The following is a 21479-nucleotide window of genomic DNA, read 5'->3' as shown; positions in this document are numbered from 1 at the left end:
CCTGGACCATGTGGGATATTCCCACTCGGCTTCTCATCATGTGATGTGCTGAAATCTTCGAATGAGGTCTTATTCTTGTTCTTGGGTGTGACATCAGGTTGTTCGGCATTGCTAGAGCGATGGCGTTGTTGATGCCCTCGAATAGAAGTGATGGTCTCGGCGCCTATTGTGTAAAGTCGCACTACTATCGCACGACTATAACTTCATACTACCCTGGTAAAGTGACTTGAGCGATATGGTTGGTGACGGCTTGCTGGAGACGTGACAATCTTAATACAACTCCCATGTCGGACAATGATACAAAGCTAAAACATATTTCGATGCGGTGAGAATTTTGTCTTGTGTAAACCCAGCTTGCGTGTAAGTGAACGTTGATCCACAATACTGAGTTGCCGCCTTGAACTGCATGACATGCCCATTCATGTGTGAGTCCTTCGGCAATTAATCAAGCATGAGAGACCTTGATATCAGTAGGGGTTTCGATTTGGCGATTCAAGTCAAATCAATATCATACTCTTTCCATATCTCAATTGCTCAACGATCATTAACCGAAGTGGGAATCACGGTCGCAACGAACTTTTGTAGCTGATTAGCGGTGACTGATGCAAATACCGTGATAGTGATAGTGATATTAGAGTCTTAGCGTAGCTGCAATGTGACCATAGTAATGTGAAAGTGAAGTAGGTGGTGATAAGCATCATGATATATCAGTCGGAAACATTTTGTGATTCCTTCATCGTTGCCGAGCTCAGCAATTGATGATTGGTGAAGGAACGATACGATTATTTAGTAGTGTACCTAACTACAAGATCCGTACCCGTAGAGCCAAATAACACAGAAATACGAAAGAAACATTAGGCGTAGTGGTCTTAGTATTGATTAATGAGGATTGAAGCTATAGAGATAGAATTATGAGGATTTGAAGGAGACCTACCCTATAAGTTCGACCAGACCGATCACGTGACATCGCGAACTTTCGCGCGTCGCGGGACCTTAATGGGCCGTTCCATCAACGCGCCCCTCGATCGAAAGCGGCAGCGAACGACGGCAACTTTACAGTTGAAACCTCAAGCAACATTTATCCCATTCGAAAATTTCGCATGGGCCTGTATGTTTCGATGATACCTTTCTCTTCTACTGATCAACATCATTCCGTGGATTCGTCCACGTACCCAACATGCCCGCCATCACACAAGATGCGATTCTTCAATCTCTGAACGAGGCGCAACGCCGCGCCGTAACATCAACTGCACCGACTGTTGCCATTCTCGCTGGCCCCGGAAGTGGAAAGACCCATACCCTTACATCGCGTGTAGTATGGCTTATCCAACAAGTCGGCTATCGCCCCTCCGACGTGGTCGTCGCAACATTTACCGTCAAGGCCGCCAGGGAGATGAAAGAGCGAATTGGAAAAATACTGGGCGAAGAATGCGAAAAGAAAATTGTGCTTGGAACGTTTCACTCGATCGCGCGAAGATATTTGTCCATATACGGAAACCGAATCGGATTGGAGGCGAAATTTGGCATTGCAGATGATGGAGACTCCAGGGCAATTATTCAGAGAATCTGCAAAAGGCTGAGTCTCAGCATCGAACCTCAACACGCAAAATCATGGATTAGCAAAGAGAAAGCGAAAGGCCCAAATGCAGCGGTGCCACTTCCATCGCAGAAAGGCAGAAAGGAGAACCCAGCGCTCAGGACATGCTACGACGAATACCAAGCTCAACTCAAGAGATCAAATCTGCTGGACTACGATGACCTTCTGGTAAAATGCGTTGAGTTGCTTCGAGATCACCCGGCTTGCGTCTCCAATGTTCAGACTGTCCTCATCGACGAGTACCAAGACACCAACGGCATCCAGTACGAACTTATGAAACTCTTCGCTCAAGCAAACCGACGAATAACGATCGTTGGTGACCCCGATCAGAGTATCTATGGTTGGCGATCGGCCGAGGTCAAAAACCTTTTCCGTTTGCTGCGAGAATACCCCAATACAGACGAAATCTCACTGGAAGAAAATTACCGATCTTCACAGGCTATCTTGGATGTATCGCTTGATGTTATTCAGCAAGACAAGAAGCGATACAAGAAAGTTCTGCTACCGGTGCATACTAAGGGAGCGCGACCGGTACTCAGAATGTTGAAAAGCTCGTCTGCTGAAGGCGAATGGATTGTTTCAGAAATCAAGCGAGCAGTCATGATGTTTGGGGAGATGCTCAAATTTGAAGATGTCGCAATTCTCTTGAGATCTGCTGCCCTTTCCCGGCATATCGAATCAGCTCTGGGAAAAGCTGGTGTCGCATACCGAATGATTGGAGGGCACAAATTCTACGAACGAAAAGAGATCAAAGTGTTGATTGACTACCTCAGAGTGGTCAGCCAGCCTGAGAACAACGACGCGCTCGCTAGAATCATCAACGTACCAAGACGAGGCATTGGAGAGGCAACAGTCAAGTCCCTGATCGAAGAAGCCGAGCAGTCCAACATGAGCCTCTGGACCCTGATCTTGAAACACTGCAGAGGCGACCGCAAGGCCAAAGCCAACATCAGACCCAAGATGGAGCAAAAGCTCAACACGGAACTTATTCGAACCATTAAGAGTTTACAAAAACAAGCCAGCGAAATTAGCCAGAGCAGCCCGGTTACTCTGGTAAATCTGCTAGAACAATTACTAACGCACCTCGATTTCAAGAAGTATCTCGAGGAAGAATACACAGAAGATCACGAACAGCGATGGGCCAACGTTCAGGAATTTATTAATCTGGTCACCGACTTCATGAAAGACTTTGGCGCCCCAGAAGAAGATGCGCTTCCAGAAATCGAGGACCTTGACCAGGTGAAGAATGACGATATGCTGGGCCGCTTCCTGGCCAATGTATCGCTTGCATCGGACGCACAGAACAAGGGCGATACAAAGGACCAGAAGTCTCTAGTCACGATATCGACGATTCACGCAGCAAAAGGATTGGAGTGGCCTGTTGTGTTTGTGCCATCGGTTTACACAGGATCGATACCTCACTCAAGATCAGAAGATACAGATGAGGAAAGGCGTCTTTTGTACGTGGCAATGACACGAGCACAATCGCTGCTGTATCTGAGCTGTCCGCTATATGGCTCTCAAGGTATGAGCAGTAAAGTCGAGCTTTCACCGTTCGTTGCACCGTTTGCGTCCAAGGTCTTCGCCAAAAAGGGTCCATCATTCGACAGAGCAGTCGTGGAAGGTGTTGCCAAAATTCTTGGCCGAGATGCTCCATCTGAGAAAACAGTTTTTGGAAAGCTCCCTCCTATGTCCTCAATCGAAGATGACATGTTCCCAATTGACCCTATCGACCCAAAGAACGTGGATAGGTACGATGAAGAAACTGGTCGACAATTCTCTCGAGCACCGAAACGACAGCGTGTTGCACAACCTACTACCTCTTACGACGAAACAGATGAGCTTCCTTGGCAGAGGGAGTATGCTACAACAATGGAGCAGGCATCCGATTTCACTGTCTCTGCTTTGCCAGGTTTTACAACTGCCGGAGCTCATAGAGTCGCTCTGGATGCTGCAGCTGCAGCAAGCGCAGCGCAGGCGGCCAGCTCGAAACCAGGACCGAAGAAGGGATCAACCAAACGGGGCGTCGGTCAAAGGAGTATGCTTGGTTGGCTTAACCAAGGATCAAATGCACCTAAGCCTCCGCCTGAGCCTCAACCACAACCGCAACAGAGTAAGTCTTTCGCGCAGGTTCGGTATCAGGCAACTTTGTCGCGACAGAACAGCTTGCACGCCGGGTTATCTGCATTGCCACCACAAAAACCAGCGATTGATCCAGAATTGGCGAAACACAAATTGCCGACTGGACGACCCTTGGCGAAGCCCAATGTGCCCAAGGTAGATGATGGCGGTCCTCGAAAACCGTACTCCTGCTTCTCCAGTTCACCACCGCGACCTCCGTTGAGGAAGGAAGAAGACAATAAGAACACCGAAGAAGAAATGCCTAACAAGCCTGCTTCGAGTCTTCATGCGACTACATTCATGTCGGCTAAGCCCAATGGTGGTGTAAGGCGACCCGTGGGCTTGGGACCAGCACCGTCAATGGACCGATTGCGAAAACCATTCAAACCACTGACGATGAACCGACCACAAAGGCCTGGTGGTTGATAAGGTTATGTGTAATGCTGGATTATAGAGAATGTTGATTATGTTTATGAGCGAGGCGTTGGTGGGTCGTTAGGCTTAACAGTTAAGCATAACGGTATTAGGTGTAAGGGTCATGTTGCTCAACGATGTATATATAGGATATCTGTAACTCGATTAAAAGTTGTAAAACGCAATACAAAACAATCAATCAATCAACAGCATCAAGAGTCATCTCACAATAAAATCACACCTCAATACTTTATCAAACAGTCAACTTCAACCCCACAAAACACCATGATGCCCACTGTTACCACCCGCTTCTCCACCTCTGCCCTGCAGGGCGCTCGCAGGTATATCTCGACTACCTCGCCCAAGCAGAATGTTACTGCTAGCAGCGCTCCTGCTTCCCTTATGACCAAATGGAACAACCTCTCTCCTCAGAACAAGCGATACGCTAAAGTAGGCCTCACGGTCGCTGCCATTGCGGATGTTTACGTGCACTACACCTACTGGCCTGTTATCCAGAGCTGGTTTAGCGGTGCTGAGAAGGCTGGAAAGAACTAAGAGGGGCTTTGGATTGACTGGACGTTTCGCCAAGGACATAGTTTTGTTTGTTCTCCAGAAGGCGAAGGATAGGTTGGCGGATATACCCTGCCAACAGCAACTGTGGATAAGGAGGAAGAAAGCACAGTCGCTTGGAAATCCCACATCATGTACATCTATATATTAGCTCTTATAAACTTGCTCATTATTTTGTAACCCGCGGTCCGGTAAAGCAGAACCATCCCAAGCGAGCTCGAATAGTGATGAGGACAGAACTTTGCCACCACGATATAACATAAAACCTCGAGATTGCAGGAGGATATGGTCCGCAGTTCAGCATCTTCCCAAAGCACTACGAGGCTATTCATAAGAACTAGAAGTTCTAGCGTGCGGTGTTGGTGACAGAGTGACATATCCCTCCCTTCTCCCGAGCTAGCCAAGCAGTCAGGGACAAGCTGATGCGAGCTGATGAGGCAATGAAGAGGCGTCAGGGATATCTATCTACCGCCTTGCCGAAGTCCGAGACAAGGGAATGAATGTAATAAACAAGCCATTCAGGGTGATGAGATTGCGCCTCCAGATCTCATGGCAGATCCTACAGGTGATTATCCGAAAGAATCGATAGAACCAACAACACAAACCACCAGTGGACTTGGCATGTTGATCATCCAGAGAATTTGGCGACAGCCTCTCTTTACGACTCGTAAATGAAACATTGCTGGTGGCCAAGCGCGCGTTCATATATACATGACTATATCATCACATGAACTGACTCAAGCCAGTCTTGGATCAACAACTTCAACTCCGGGGCAAGCTGGCAGGAACGAACAACGACTATATGGCATCAATCCGAAAAAGGCATGCAAATCATCTTGGCCTGCACTTGATTGCAAAGCACGTGGAGTATTGAAGCCCTGTTGAAGATCTCTCTTTCGTATCTCAAAGGCAGGCAAAGTGCCATCTGCATGTCTTAATTGCTTTTTTGGCGAAACTCTAATATGATAGAATATCTTGATCGTTTACCAGTTTTCCGGTCGAAAGGAAGAAACGCTCCGCCAGGATATCAGCAAGTTGTTAGGTTTAAAAGGTTTCCCTCTCCTCCCCTGTAAAAGAGAGTTGCGGACCGCGCTCCAACCCCCATGCTGAACTAGCCAGGTTCCCCTGTAGAATTCTGTTCTACGGCAAAGTGACGCGAAAGCCTGAAGGTGCCAAGTTATTCCCGAATCATGTCATAGGAAAAGATCTTCAGCCGGATTTGACGCGGCAAAAAAAAAAGAATGATTCAGGGGAAACTAAACGGTAATTGGACGGTACAGGTGAAGGGGCTCTGAGACCTGAGACTGCTGAACCTGGTCTCGTAGCGTAGCGTAACTAGAGGCCACTAGACATAACTAATGACTGTTATTGCTATCGCTCACTAGGCTAACGCCTTGTCAGCTGGACGGACGCTAGACTAGGTAATGACTGCCGAGACAAGTCTGGTGGGCTTTAGTTGACCAACCACCAACTACAGAGGTCCAGAGAAGGAATTCAGCGCTAACTACGCCTTATGGACTCTCTTTAGCTAGGTAAGATTTAGGTCGGGATTACTCCGTTCTAGGGGTTAAGGGCTAATGAATGCGGAGACTTGGTGCTGAAGGATCTGGAGATATCACTAGGACGACTGAGCTGAGGTGAGATAGATACTGTAATCTCTGAGACGCCAAATGATAACATGAAATCAAGCATCAAGATGCTGTATTTTGACCCATTAAATTAATTGTGTATATGTTCCTGTTCGTTTTGAACGTAGTCCCTGGTATCTCCAATTTGACATAACTCCATAGCCCAAGTACTTGATAATTTTACACGTCCAGAGTCGACTTTCCAGGTGAAACCTCGTATGTTCGGGTGACCATAATGCCATCCTGAGCGTCGCTTCGTTCACTTGCCGTACTTCCAGCTCTAACCTCATTCTTGTTGTATGAAACAAACTCTGGCTTTCCAACGATGTGTTCCTCGCTCGAGTTATCGTCGAGATGCGCCAAGTACTTCTTGTTTTGGTGTCGGTTCGCCGAGCTTCCAGTGATTCCAGAGCCTCCGATAGTCGCCAGAGCGTGGCCATGCTTGTGGACGTAGCTGCTGCCTCCCTTGTCGCGACTGCTTCCCTTGCTGGAGACGAGCCACTTGGAGGCGGAGAAGAGAGGTTTTATAGCGGCGGCGTTGACAGCGATGATGGCGACAAAGGTTTCTCGGATGGCCCAGATAGTCGAGGTGTTGATACCATTGATGTCCCTGTTAAATCGTTAGAGCTGCAGTAAGATTAATGGGCCGAATAACTTACTGGAGAGAAAAGATGCAGCGAAGTAGTGTTGCAATGATGATGAAAACACCAGAACAAAGGAGAACGCCGATCAACATCTTTCGTTTAACGCTAAGTTTGACTGCCCATAGTAGAGGGACGGGGATAGCAACAATGAAGATGTCGGTTCTAATTATGTTAGTCAAGTATAGAGCGAGAGTGCAGTTGAACTTACACAACATTAAAGACAACCAAGGTGAGGTAGTTGGCAACAGCGAGTGTGCAAGCATCTGTAGTTGTTAGATTCTAGGCTCTTGATAAGTAAGTAGTTAAGAACTTACCACCAGGGTTGGGATAAATCTGCCAGTTCTTCTCAACAGGTGTGCAATGACCCCAGATGGCAGCAAGGACACTGAGGTAAGCGAGAATTGTTCCGACCTGTGTCCAGATGACAATCTTTCTCTGCCAGAGACCAAGTCTATAAGCAACTATGTTAGTAAATGTTAATAACGGAAAGAATTGGTTGTGCGTACGTCATGCGGCCGTATAGACAAAGCATAACTCCCTTCAAGCAAAAGATTAGAGTAACGTAAAAGTTCCATCCTGCAAGGAGGCACTTGGAGCCGAATTCTCGCTTGGCGATTTCTGCAGCCGACATGTTGGCGCCCATCTCGTCGGTAACGCCAATGTTGGTGCCGGATTGACCTGTTTGTAGGGATTAGTTGTGCGAACCAACAGAGACAATGTCTAATGATCCTACCGATGAGTTCCAACATGACCAACTCTGCCTTTGGAGATTCAGTTAGTAATTGAAACTGAGAGTGGAAGAGAGTGATGACATACTGTCCAGAAGATCAACGCTACAAGAGCAAAGTAATCATCTCCTTGATATCCCTTGAAGCCCACTGTTTTCCATCTTGCAAAGTATCGTAGGAGTAGAACCAATGTTCCAAGACCATATTCTATCCAGGCTTCTGTTTGAAAGGGAGAGGCTGCCATGTTGACTGGTGCTCAAAGGCAAGGCAAGGCAAGGCAAAGCAAAGCAAAGCAAAGCAAAAGGAGTGATGGGGTTGAGCTTGAAAGAGTCGAAGATGCAGAATGGAGACGGCGATGGCGTTTGTTGATGTAAGTGATACGGCAGATGCCAGCCACGTTTATGTGATTCGGGAATTGCAACGATGGCGGCTCCTGGAAATAGCAGGCATAGCCATGTTATTAACTAATTAACGAAGCTGTCACCCATACAGAGAGCAAGTTACGACTGTACGTATCGAGGTACCAGGTAGTGTCTGTAACTATGTCGTAGGATTCTTCACGCCCCCCTTTTGGCCGAGTTTCATAGAGGCATTGACCATCTTGTGGTCTTGCCTTGCCTTTCTTGCCTCGTCTGAGGGTAACGACTTAGACTCTAACTCGACGTCAGGGTGTCAGAAGAACTGCCCGCCAAGAGCCTCGAGGACAAAGTAATCAGTCAGTTTATACCATTTTAGACTAGCATTTAGATCACTTTATTTTGGCACCTTGGGCTTCAGCAGACAGCCTTTCTGTTACCCTGACGCTCGATCATGATGGATGAATCCTTCGCCTCCTTGCCGCTGCGGCACTTTCACTTCCTTCAAGGAAATAAACTGGAGATCTGGTGGATCGGAAGCTGGACAACCTTGAATGCATGACTTAGTCGACTGCTATTGGTCTATATCGATTTGATGAGGTTCATCACCTGCTTCTCTAGGTAAGTATCAGGGAGTTGTCATTGTGTACTCTAATCCGCAGTACTACTCCAGACTTGTTACAGTTACTCGGTTCTGGCCTGTGATCCTTGAACCCTGGACTTCTCCAGACAAGTCGCAATATAATCTCGAACCATTTTTCTCCGGTTCGTTTGGGGTTCTTCCTGTCGTTCTGCTCCTTGTTCTTCACCAGAACCTGGTCGTTGCATATGCAGATCCACAGTGTTGGTTGGTCCCTTGTAAGTGATAGAGACAAGGGTTACGGCAACGGGTATTGCCCTCTAAACCTCAGTTCAGTCAGTGCATTGCCATTACTCGAGACCCTGTTTAGAGATCAACGCCGTCTGTGGGGAGTTAATAGGGAAAACGGTCACTGCTGGTTGCTTCTAGTACAGATTTGTAGGAAAAGCAAAGGAAATGATAATGCCAAGGGGATGAAAGCCCCCGCTAGAACAAATAAGAAAAGTAATCCAGGACGTGCTCAGATCCACTGATGCGTCTAATGCCTGGAGAATTGGGTCAATGGGAACTAAACTCAGCCTTTCGACTCGCTTGACGCGCAGATCTTCAAGCCGCTAACCCCTAGCCTCTACCCCCGAGATACGTACATGCAACGTCGTCAGCGGCTTTTTTATGTCTGTTGGTTGTTTATTCTTTTTTCTTCTGTTCTTCCTTTCTGAAAGATCAAGATCAAAGCTGAGACATTCGCCTCAAACCTGATTGTCAAGTGCCGAAGATGCATGACCAACAGGACTCTATATGTGTATTGATGGAGTCAACTCCCCTGTAGCCAAGAGCCCAAGAACTTCCGGCTATGCGTGAAAATAGGGGATTTGCGAGGGCCGCGGACCCGGTCTTTGCTGTCTCCGGACCGGCTTTGACGGCGGTTTTATGCTTCTTTTGTCCCGCAATGCAACGTTGTTGACCAAAGACTGAATAAGTCGAGGGGCCTTCCCCGATTGGTTCACCTGGGGGGAAACGTTGAGGGTTTCCGAGATGGAGACAATCTTCAGCTAAGTTTAGTCAAGTTTAGTGGCTACAACACCTAATTAGTTGATCAATATTTACCTGGTGAGTAGTAGAGTATCTACAGGAATAGTTAGTCTGTTGGCTCTTGACATCCCATCCTTGCCATGTAACAGTTAGCATAACATAGCATAGCACATGCAGAGCTGCATCTTGTTGGTTCAATTCAACAACTGAGACTGTCCGATACCCTTTAAGGGTCCTTGTCAGGTCAGGAACTATGGAAACCGGCCGTGCTAAGTGTCAAGCTAAGGGAATAAGACAGCGTAGAGAAACGAAAGTGTGCCCAGAGTCTTTATTCGGTTTGGTTTGATGGATCTCTCTTGCATATCTCTGCTACACCTTTACGAATCCTTTTCCTTTTTATGAACCCTTGAAACCCCCCTCAATGGTAAGGCGAGGCAACACAGGACAAGGACAAGGTTACTGGGTGGCACCACTTTCATTCGTTTCCTCGTTGATGGTATAGGCGGTGGTCAATACGTTAGTGGGACTGGACTGAGGCTATCACATATAAGAGAAATCTAAACGCCTACATACAGATGTGGTCTTCTTAACTTGTACATCTCCGCCTTATACTTCCCCAGCTATACCATACTATACTCTTCCCTTAACCCGAATCACTTACTTAATTAAACCAACAATATGGCTGTTCCGGAAACAACATATGACTTTATCGTCTGCGGGTAAGTCTTGGCCTAAATCGCTCAGACATTGTGATAATGCAAATCAGAACCAACAGTTTACTGACTCAACTCGTCACAGTGGCGGCACATCTGGATGCGTTGTTGCTGCACGTCTTGCTGAAGATCCCAATGTCAAGGTTCTCGTCATCGAGGCGGGTCAGCATAACGAGCATCTCGAGAATGTCCACATGGTTGGAGGGTAAGTACTCACTCGCCACTCGAGGAGAGTCTCAGACTAACAGTTCGGCAGATGGTCTCTGAACTTTGACAAGGAGACTGACTGGAATGTTGTCTCTACACAAGGTCCTGGTGTCAATGACCGTCAAGTTAAGCTCAGCCGAGGAAAGTTCCTTGGCGGTTCTTCAGGATGCAACGGCACCTTGATGGTTAAGGGAATGGTAAGTTCATGGTTCCGTGTTAGCAATGTCCAACATACTGATGGTCTACAGAAACAAGATTACGATGACTGGAACCTCCCCGGTTGGAGCGGTGAGGACTTTTTCAAGTACATGGCCAAGGTATGTACTGACGGATGCATTCACAGTGACAATCCTATTAGGACGGGTTGAAGCCTCAAAGACATATCAGAGACTGACTGATACAGGCTGAGCACTTTCACACAAAACCTTGGTTCAAGGAGACCAAGGGATCTCACGGCCATGAAGGTTTTGTCCACACTGAGCCCCATGACTTGGCTCCCATCTCCAACATGATCGCAGAGTCCATGGTCTCAAAGGGTCTCCCCATGGACCACGACATGTTCTCTACAGGCGAGAACCCCCACGGATGCGGTCACTCAGTTAGAACAGTCCACCAGGGCCTTCGTACCACAAGTGCAGACTTCATCACTAAGCAAAAGCACAGAGATAACCTCCACCTCATGGTTGAGACTCACGTCGACAAGGTTGTTATCGAGAAGGACGCCAACGGTGACCTCAAGGCTACCGGTGTTCGTGCTGTTAAGCCTGATGGCACTGTTGTTGAGCTCAAGGCTGCTAAGGAGGTTATCGTTAGTGGAGGAGCTTACTGTTCTCCTAACATTCTTAACCGATCAGGTATTGGTGCTAAGGAGGAGCTTGAGCAGCACGGTATCACTACCCTCGTCGACCTTCCCGGTGTTGGAAAGAACCTCCAGGACCACTTGATCGTGTTCATGTTCTACGAGACTGAGAAGGAGGGCATCACAACTGACTCTCTCGTTTACCACGGCGACGCCCTGGCTAAGGCTCTTACTCAGTGGAAGGAGGAGAAGAAGGGTCCCATGACTGCATTCCCATTCGGTATCTTTGCTTATGCCCGTATTGACGAGCGTCTTAAGGACTCTGAGATCTGGAACAACGCTCCTCGAAAGGAAGGTCGTGACCCCATGGGCTTGTCTCCCAAGCAGCCTCAGGTCGAGTTTTTCACTACCGAATGCTACGGCGGTCCTAAGCAATTCGACCAATTCCCCATTAACGGAAACCACGCCTTCAGCATGATCGCTGAGCTCTTCGCCCCCAAGTCCCGCGGTACCGTCACCCTCCGCAACGCCGAAGCCACAGCCATCCCCGTTGTCGACTGCAACTACCTCTCCGACCCTCTCGACCTCGAAGTCCTCGCCGAGGCCTGCGCTTTCGGCAACGAGATCATTGTCGAAGGTGCTGGTACAAAGGACATCGTCAAGGGCTCGTGGCCTTCTGACTTGGTTCACCACAAGCACAAGACCCGTGATGACTGGAAGGAGTATGTCAAGGATAACGCTACTACTTGCTACCACGCCAGTGGAACTTGCGCTGCTGGCAAGAAGGACAACCCTAAGGCTGTTGTTGATGAGAAGTTGCAGGTTTACGGTGTTAAGGGACTGAGAGTCGCTGATTGCTCTATCATGCCTACTGTGAACAACGGACATACTCAGATGCCTGCCTATGGTATTGGTGAGAAGGCGGCTGATATGATTAAGGAGGCGTGGGCTTAGGAAAGTCATTGTATTGGTAGCGATAATTAACATACCCTGGAGTAAATGATAATGAGTTGTTCTTGTTAGTTTGTCTTGTCATTGGTTCAATTGGTTCTTTCGTATACATCTTTTCTTCTTATAGGACGACAAAGTATTCACTCTCTTAAAGTGATTCGTAAGTCTCGCCTGAATCTTCTCGCCTCGAAACTCATATCGGTTCCGTAAATTTGCGGGTCAAAGCCACTGATACAACTGCAAGCATGTGAACGTGAGTATCCCCTGGAGTCTAACCCTTGTCCTGGCTGAATGCCAAGATCTACACTCTGTAACATTGAGATCTTCCCCTGCACCTGATGTTGCCTGCTCCTGTACGTAACCAGGTTACAGACCCTGTCCCCAGAGAATCCTACGGAGACTGCCAGAGAAAGCCTGTGACACCGTCGCCAGGTTTATGTGAGAAATTTTCAATGGGTTGTTTTACGAGGAAAACTCAGTCTAGGACCGAACCGACGGCTGTCGATCAGCTAGCGACTAGAGATTCACCAAGGGTCGTAATTGGGCCGCAAATACTGTACTGCTAGACCAGGTTGGGATCATTGATTGCCATATGAATGTTAGGGTTCAACGCAAACCCGAGGCTCAGGTTTTGACAATTTCTCCAATCGATCAGCCCCGAAGGTCAATTCAATTGGATGATGTTGATCAGATCTTCATGTCCCTGTCCCCGGTTCTGTCGTGACCGAAAGTTGAGCTTGCGCTTTGACATTGAGCGCTGATCTTTTGAAATGAGCTCTGCTGTCAAAATCGAGATTTGCTTTTTCTTCACGAAGCCTCACGATCGGGTTCAGATTGCGGTGAGATATGATTAATATGAAAAGGTAAGAGAAATAGAGTATTTCAGAGTAAGAACACTCCAGAGTTGAGGCTTCTGGAAGTTGTTAACTGTGGTTCCAAGTGATAAGCCGCCAGTGTTTAGGATTCCTTTAGCTCTACGTTACCTGTCAAACTAAGGTATAACGCCTCCAACTGGGACCTAAATCACTAGTAAACCTTCTATTATCAGACCGTTAGTGATTAGATCGGTCAAAAGCCAATGCGTAATATGGAACCACTGGATCTTTGCTATAGATAACAGCATACTGCGATTCCTACTGATAATAAGTCAAGTTTAAAAGTAGAATAAGCTGAAAGCTCTAGTATTCTTCAACGACTGTAGACTATATAATACAAAAGGAATTGTTGCTTGGTGGTATCTAGAATTGCAAAGACCGTGATATACAGAACCTCCTCCATTACCGTGACCTATAAACTCCCTCCCAAATCATGTTACTTGGTATCATAGTGAACGCTCATATTGCACAGTGACCGTCTTGGTCTGCATAATAGCCGGCTTAACCGTCCCCTCGACAATTCCCTTCTCTGAATCCGAGTCTCCCCATCCAGCCGCTGTTTGCGTATCGTCGTGGTTTCCTACACTCGCACTGACGTTATGTCCCACACCCTTGACAGGTCCCATGACAAACTCGTCAGCTGGCGGGCTGTTCTCTTCGTCGAATTGTGAATAGTTTGTTCGTTTGCGTCGGTTCTGAGATGATGGTGGTCCGAACGTTCCTCGGATCGAGTGCTTTGAGGCTGCTGTGTCTGGTTTGCCGTACTTTGAAGATCGTCCTGTTTTGCTGCCGTAACGAGACTCGCCGATGAGCTTGGGGGCGACGTGTTTGAAGAATTTGCGGAGGGTTGGCATCGTAGCACATGTGATGATGAGATTTGACTCGACGATACTGTATTTGAAGTCAGAACATAGGTAACTTGGAGATGAGGCCAGAGGAACACTTACATCCAAATACTTGGGTACGCAATAACCCAAGTCAAGTCCATACTCTGCAACATCCCCGGCAAAAGTGACATCCTCACAATTGACGTAATAACAGTCAAAGACCCAATAGTAAAGATGCACATCAATCCAATCTTTTGCTTAAAGGGCAATTGAAGTTGACAGACCATAGGAAGGGGTAAAAAGAAGAGGAGGATATCGCTAGCGATATTGACTGCTGCCGTAGCAAAGTAAAGTGCCGGAAGATTGACGCAAGTTCCTTCAACAAGAACGTTCCAGTTCTTTTCCATGGGAGCGCATGCGAGTAAGAGGGCGAAGAATAGGCCGATGGTGTAGCCGATGATGAAGACCATGGAGGCGTAGACAGCGATCTTGAACCATCGTTGAGGAGAGAGGCGGAGGTAGAAGATTAGGAGGGCGATTTTGGCGAGGGAGCCGCAGGGGACGTATATTACTGCGGATATGTAGACGTCCTGTTTCGTTGTTAGTTCAGCTGTTGATTGTATTCGAGGTGAAGTTCAAGTGAGTCCAACCCTTAGGTATATGTTAAATGTCGAGATAGGAATTTCCCAAGCGTGAGCACCACCAGCTCCTGCTGCAAACATGTCTATTGTCTTGTCAGTATTAGATCTCTCAATGCAGGGGTATTCGATTGTACTCACGAATACAACATGCTACTGTCGTAACAGCCATTAACTGTGAGTGTCAGTCAGCATCTTCCAACAATACTTTCGTTAGATAAGCGATTGGTAACTGTGAACACCAGTGGCTTCTGTGTTTATGCACGTACATATGATAATATGAGTAAATCTATCCAAATGGTCAGCACAATTTCATTTTCATCTCGTCAACGCCGATCCCATCACGTCAACAACATCCCAGCACCCCACAAACTCGATCGATTCGGTGAACCAACAGACTGAGACAAACTTACAATCATCCAACTGTAAACCTCCCACAAGAAACACCTTGACATACATCCTCTGCATGAAGAACAGAAAACTAATCGCCAACCCAAATCCAGCAATGAAGTAAGCATCCGGTATGCCTTGTCTCGCTGGGTTGTCGAAGTCCACCACGTAGCCCTCCGGCGGTGGGAGAAGCACCATAACACCGTCTATCGTCGTCATCTTTTCGAGGGTTTGTTGATATAAAGGAGTGTGGTTGTTGAGATCGAGTTAGAGTCAGACCTGAAGAAAGAGGAAGAGAGGAGAGGAAGGTCTGAAATAAGAGGAGAAGCACACTATTTTAGATGAGACTCGCGGCTCCAAGTCCTTCTCCATTGATATTCAATTGACGGGGGTGTTTATACTGATTACATCCTCTGTTCGCTACGAGTTACCGGCGCTACTACAGAATGATAGGCTTCACAAAGAGCCCCAGCAGGGGAATTTACTCAAATGAAAGCCAAGTCTCAGGAATCAAGACACCTACCATCCTTGTCTCCTCTCTAAAGAGCTCACCTATTCCGCACTCTCGATCCCATGAATAAGGTAGTTACAAAAGCATGGGCTGCCGATCCGGCCAGTGACGGTAACAGTCCGAGTGTCTCGGCCCAGTTACAGTCAACAGACAACTTAACTCGGCAAGATACTCCATGTATGCATGAAGAAACATGTCTTGACTAAGTCCTGAAAAGGTAAGTGTTTTGGACTGTCAAAGGAAGCTAGGGACTTGAGAAGAAGCAGGATCGTCAGGACGCCAAGAGGGTTCGTTCGGCTGGAGGATTCTGTCGGAGTCTTCGGAGCGAACCTAAATGAGTTTATATCTCCTTTGTTTTAAGGTGTTTGATGGTACGTTTACGGGAACACCGTTTATGCGAAGCCCTATATGACAGTGTAGCAGTATCCTTATCTCTGAACTTCTAGAACATTATGAATGCATCCTTCTTATTTTTCCTTTTGCTCGGGATTATCGATCTGAGTAGTTCATGTGTGTTAATTACTCATGCATGAGATTGCAAGGATACCGAGATCAACCAACGACAGCCTATGATTCGAGGCTTCGTCTACGTGTTGAAGACTCTTCAAGGCAATCATTCCGACTTCCGATCCATACGTCACTGGTTCACTTACGATGAAGTGTCAGTAAAAATTGAAAAGTTCCTTCAACATAAAGTTCAGGTCAGGTCAATCATAATCGTTCGACGCCCAGTAGAGATGTTCGATATGGCCAAGGGTATCCCCTGCCCATCAACTTCCCTGTTACCAAGACTGACGATTGAGACTGATCAGGGGATAGACTAGTTATTCCTGTCTCTATTCGTTACTCTCCTTCCCAAATGGATGGGCAATAGGCTTGTATCTTTTCTCTTGTCTCTTTAGCAGCCTCCCCTCATTATACTGCCCGCCTCGTTTATCTGGAGCCCCAGGAAATTAACTAAAGAGTTTTGTGAATTGTCAAAGCACCTGTCAACTCGCGGAACTAAACACTCCCGTGGCTTTGGCTACGGAATAAAAGGCCCCTGGGGAATTAATTGATGAAGATCAGTTACCGGTAAGGATGTAGTTGATCAACAATACTAAAGAGCTATGTGGGTCATTCTGCTCTCGGTCCTCGGCTCACTCCAGAGAATCAGTCTGATGGAAATAAGAAAACAACGCATGAATGACCGGAATAAAAGAGGGTTCGTTAGAGAGTTAATTGTATGGTTAAGTTACACGCTATAAGGGTCTATCAACAACGTTTCATCACCTGACTCCTCCTGTTATGCGAGGCCCTTACATAGAACTTACATACATACCACATCTACGGTACTTCAACCCCTGTAGACTATCTTCAGAGACCCCGGTACTTGAGCCTGCGCCGCATCTGTGGAGTAATACAGGGGTACCAAGAGCTCATTTGCCCTGTAACCTTCCTATCAAGGTGCTCCGACTGACTAGACGGGGCCTAACCGAGGTCTCTTACAACATATCAGATATCACTTTTCCATCAAGGATGATCGAAACCTCTCTGCAGACGCATCAGTACGGCGAGGAAAAGTGCCGAAACAGCCCTTGGCGGTATCCTAGATTCTCATAAGCCAGATGAGATGCTCTCTACCGCGTGTAGTTCAAGACACTGCAGCTAATTCGACAAGGTCCGAGACACCCAAGACTTGCCATTCTTAAAGTAGATATCTTCCTCCGTTGTATATGCCCTGTTCCAGTGGGACCTTACGGTGGCAGTTCACCTCAGTCCTTATGCTTTGTACTGACAGACATACAACTGAGTCAATATGAGGAATAGTATTACCGTCTCGTCTCGTCTCGAAAGGCCAAGCTTCCCCTTTGCCCCTTCGGCTTTAACTCCAGTATCCGTAAAGGATTATCGATTTCCGCAGTAGTGTTCGTTTAATAAAGAGACGATCTCTCTTTCCAAGCGTGACTTGTAGATCCTTACCTCTCTCTATTCCTTCCTCCATATCATTACTGCTAACATCGAGGGTATCCCTTTCACCTTTCCATCCATAACATCATACGGTTGCAACAATGAAACTCGACCATATCGCCGCCAGAGCCGCCTTGAGCGTAACCACTGGTGTCAAGGTTCTTCAAAGTCCTGAACAATGCGTAAGTTGAAGATCTTTTCTGTATACTTGAAACAGTGTTGGTGATCGGGACGCTTGGACGAGTGCTTTTGACACTATTTACTTCCTTCATGCCTCCTGATCCATCATTCTGCATCTACATGACTTATCAGCATTGATCATCCCTTTTATCCTCTCCATACAGACATCATGACTAACACGAAGTCCAAGTGCGCTGCTTTGTTAAGCGAAGCCGGTCTTGGAGACAAGGTTGTCACCAGAGATCAGACTTTGTGGAATGACCGACTAGACTCTTATTGGTCTGTTAGTGCCGCTCTGGAACCAGACTGTATGGTTCTACCTTCAGATGCCAAGGATGTTTCCAAGATTATGAAGGTTATCACCGAGAACCAATGCAAGTTTGGTATTCGAGGTGGTGGTCATGGTAACTTTGCGCTGTCCAACTCGGTTAATGAGGGTATCACCATCGACTTTGGTTACATCAACGGCACAACATACGATGAAGAGAAGAACATTGTCTCAGTAGGACCTGGTGGTCACTGGCAAGATGTATATGATACTCTTATTCCATATGGTCTTGCTGTCGCTGGGTAAGTAACTCTCATGTACTGTGAAGCTTCACAACTGACATGTAAAAGTGGCCGTGCGGGAACAGTTGGTGTTGGTGGTTTCGTCACTGGCGGAGGAAACTCCTTCTACTCTGCATCTCATGTAAGTAAACCACCTCTCTGACTCTTTACATAAACTCACCCACTATAGGGAATGGCTTGTGATACAGTAGCTGGCTGGCAGGTAGTCCTGGCTAACGGCGAAATCGTCGAAGCCAACGCCAACGAGAATGCCGATCTCTGGCAGGTAAGTTATATTCTCTCACTATCTCTTATGTAACGAACTGACTTCTCATAGGCCATGAAAGGTGGCTCCGGTAACTTTGGCCTCATCACCCGTATCGATATGTACCCCATCGAATTCGTCGATCGCTCAAAGGCTGTCGTCTGGGGAGGAAACCTTCTCTACAAGCCCGAGTCAGGCCCAGCCGTGATCGACGCCCTCATCGACTTCACTGCCAACGTTCCCAAGGACGAGAACTCAAGCAGCATCGTCTACTGGGCCTACCTCCCTGCCATTGCTGGCGGCACCATCCTCAACGCTGCTATCGAGAACACAAAGGGCGAGGTCAAGCCCCCTGCCTTCGATGCTTACTACGCTGTCCCCGATATCCAGGCTGATACCACTGTTTCTGAGAAGCTGAGCGTTGTTACCAAGGAGCTTGGATCTGGTCAACCTCCTCACTTTAGAAATATCTGGTTCACTAGCTCTTTCAAGCCCAACGCTGAGCTTCTTCTTTACGTCGTCGAAAAGTACGACAAGCTCAACCAGGATCTCGAGGCTCTTATGCCTAGTGAGACGTCCGAGCTCAACACTCTCTGCATGTTCCAGCCTATCACCAAGTCCATCGCCGACAAGGGTGTTGCCAATGGCGGTAATGTCATGGGACTTGATCACTACACAAAGGAAGGTGATGGAATCATGTTCCTCATTACCTGGGCTGCTAAGGGCGAGCAGGCCGAGAAGGACGCCATGCCTTTGCTACAGGCTTACATGACTGATATCGAGGCCAAGGCTAAGGAGATGGATGCTTTCTGGGAATGGAAGTTCATCAACTACGCTCATCTTAGCCAAGATCCTTTGGCCACTGTCGGTGACGAGGCTCTTGCTAAGCTTCGTGCTGCTAGCAAGAAGTACGACCCTGAGGGTGTTTTCCAAAAGCTCCGATCTTCTGGTGTTAAGATTCCCTTCTAAACAATATTATCATAGATTTAAAGTTAAAGTTGTTTTAGCATAGAAGAACAGATTTTAATTCATTCAATCATAGTTACTCGCTCGTTATACTAATTGCAAATTGCTATTCAGCATTCCTGCGATAGGCATTCCTGAGATCACGTTGACAGGTGATTCGGTCCAACCCCAAGCCTCCTTAAGATATTCTTGTCTGCACTGCGCGTTAGAAGGGTCCTTTTCTGAATCTTGTGGTACTCTTACACTGATCGATTCGGCCAACCAAATTGAACATCTGCTTTTTGCAGGACATTGTATAGTGCTTCCTGTTCCCACATATTGTTAAATCTGTCACCAGCCATAGTGATGGCTAGACAAGCATATCTAGAAACTGTTAGCAAAAGATCGAATCGGGGTCCGGGAGTCGTACGCATATCCTGTTGGATTTCTTTGGTTTGACTTGATGGACGTCAGCATATGTCTTTCTCTCAAAAGGAGGCAGTTTACCTCAGCTACTCCACAAACCATCTTGACAGTTTTCCTTATCTCTTCATTTATCGTCTTAGCTGCTTTAGCTTGTCCGGGGCCCAGTTTCGGTGTCCGAGGGTTATGAGCTGCAAGTAGAACCTGTATCAATAAATAATGAAGCACCCCCGTGACAACCGCATCGTTGAGATAAAGTGCTTGTGGAAAGTTCCCAGGGACATCATCGCTATCGTTGATGTACATGGGATGAAAGTGCCACGGTCTTTCAGCCCACCACCTTTCTTGTGCTTCTTGTAATCTCTCCCATGCTGAGAAGCTTTGGTCTTCCGAGCCGTAGCAGTAACGAAGGCATGCGGCACATTGTAAGATAGTCAGGTTGGCAAAGGTGCAGCAAGTGTCGTCATTCTGGACTAGACGAGAAATATCCTCTAAGGCAAAGTTTGGGTGAACAGGTCGAGCTTGCATGAATGACATGTGTATCTCTTGACGTAAAGCAACCCAGAAAGCAGCGCGTCGTAGGCCAGTAAAGTCGAGAATCTTTTCCTGTGCTGCGACGAAAACTCTCGTGCCAACGAGATGCGACTCGCTTGCAGTGTCGGCCGAGGTAAGAGGTACATCGAGTTCTTCCATGTAGCGAAGAATCACAATTGCTGTTAAAAGGTTCTCATCCATGACGGCAGCAGAACTGGATAATGCTGGGATAAGAGCATCAAGGCAGTTCTGGTGGTAGCGGTCACCAACTAGTCCATCAAAACCATCTACTCTGCTCAGGCGTTTGGCAGAGGCCGCAAGAACTGCGTTCATGAGAGGAGGGCAGATAACGGCTCGACGAGGGACAATGGTAGCAAAATGCCGCTCGCTGTCACACAAGTCGAAGAGAGGAGCCAAGACATGAATGAAGTTGTAGAAGAGCATGGCCTCTTGCGGGTCTTCGAGTGGCCACCTCGGCGTATCTAGGTATATGCCAGAGATAGCTTCAGCGACATGATCAACTGGGATAGATAGATCTGTTTGGCGAGAATTTGCAAGTGCGGCGGCGACCTGGGGACTTCCTACACCGAGAATGATATCGTTGTCGAGTACAGGTGATGCGAAAGGCCCTGCATTATCTGACCTTTGGCTAGGCGATAAAGCGTCAGTAGGATTCGATCGAGGAGTAGTCCTCCACGCTCCAGCAGAAGACGAACTCAACGCTCTCTTCTTAGAAGGCCGACCACTATCATTCGAAGGAGTTTCTTCTGGATTCGTAGCAGACCTAGGCCTGTCCTGTTCTGAGTATGAAACAGAGTCCCTTGACCGAAGGTTGTAAAGAGGTGGCGAAGAGTGAGTGCTGGTATTGTCGATTTCTATGTTGAAGTTGTCCAAGGTATCAAAGTTGCCGGTGCTGGAGTCATGGATATTGATGATGTCTGGAGTTTCATCAACAAAACTCAGAGCTCTGGTTGTTTTGACCCATGGTTGGTCTTGTGAGAAGTTGTAGTCTTTGTTCTTGGCTTCAAGAGCCTTGCCAGAACGTATGCTTG

The 21479-nt window shown here is 47.3% G+C and overlaps 4 protein-coding genes across 4 annotated transcripts; 2 read left to right on the top strand and 2 right to left on the bottom strand.

Annotated features, from left to right (window-relative positions):
• Window positions 1-1177: 1177 nt before the first annotated feature.
• On the top strand, window positions 1178-4687 carry FIESC28_09176 (uncharacterized protein; the record flags this gene model as incomplete). Its single annotated transcript, XM_031163313.1, has 2 exons — window positions 1178-4042; window positions 4343-4687. The coding sequence occupies 2 exons, from the start codon at window positions 1178-1180 to the stop codon at window positions 4685-4687; spliced, it is 3210 nt and encodes a 1069-aa protein (XP_031012626.1).
• A 1823-nt stretch (window positions 4688-6510) lies between these two features.
• On the bottom strand, window positions 6511-7946 carry FIESC28_09175 (uncharacterized protein; the record flags this gene model as incomplete). Its single annotated transcript, XM_031163312.1, has 7 exons — window positions 6511-6940; window positions 6990-7136; window positions 7183-7237; window positions 7289-7425; window positions 7481-7652; window positions 7708-7735; window positions 7791-7946. 7 exons carry the CDS (start codon window positions 7944-7946, stop codon window positions 6511-6513), a joined length of 1125 nt encoding a protein of 374 aa, XP_031012625.1.
• A 2402-nt stretch (window positions 7947-10348) lies between these two features.
• FIESC28_09174 (uncharacterized protein) lies at window positions 10349-12343 on the top strand (the record flags this gene model as incomplete). The annotated part of the gene is made up of 5 exons (XM_031163311.1): window positions 10349-10389; window positions 10469-10588; window positions 10640-10787; window positions 10839-10907; window positions 10994-12343. The coding sequence occupies 5 exons, from the start codon at window positions 10349-10351 to the stop codon at window positions 12341-12343; spliced, it is 1728 nt and encodes a 575-aa protein (XP_031012624.1).
• A 1318-nt stretch (window positions 12344-13661) lies between these two features.
• On the bottom strand, window positions 13662-15289 carry FIESC28_09173 (uncharacterized protein; the record flags this gene model as incomplete). The annotated part of the gene is made up of 6 exons (XM_031163310.1): window positions 13662-14106; window positions 14163-14632; window positions 14693-14766; window positions 14822-14855; window positions 14950-14969; window positions 15094-15289. The coding sequence occupies 6 exons, from the start codon at window positions 15287-15289 to the stop codon at window positions 13662-13664; spliced, it is 1239 nt and encodes a 412-aa protein (XP_031012623.1).
• Window positions 15290-21479: the final 6190 nt, after the last annotated feature.

Source organism: Fusarium coffeatum (assembly GCF_003316985.1).
Source record: "Fusarium coffeatum strain FIESC_28 chromosome Unknown BRIP53273_contig_230, whole genome shotgun sequence".
Classification (NCBI taxonomy): domain Eukaryota; kingdom Fungi; phylum Ascomycota; class Sordariomycetes; order Hypocreales; family Nectriaceae; genus Fusarium; species Fusarium coffeatum.
The sequence above is the reverse complement of the archived record's forward strand: the minus strand, read 5'-3'. Positions and strand labels throughout refer to the sequence as shown.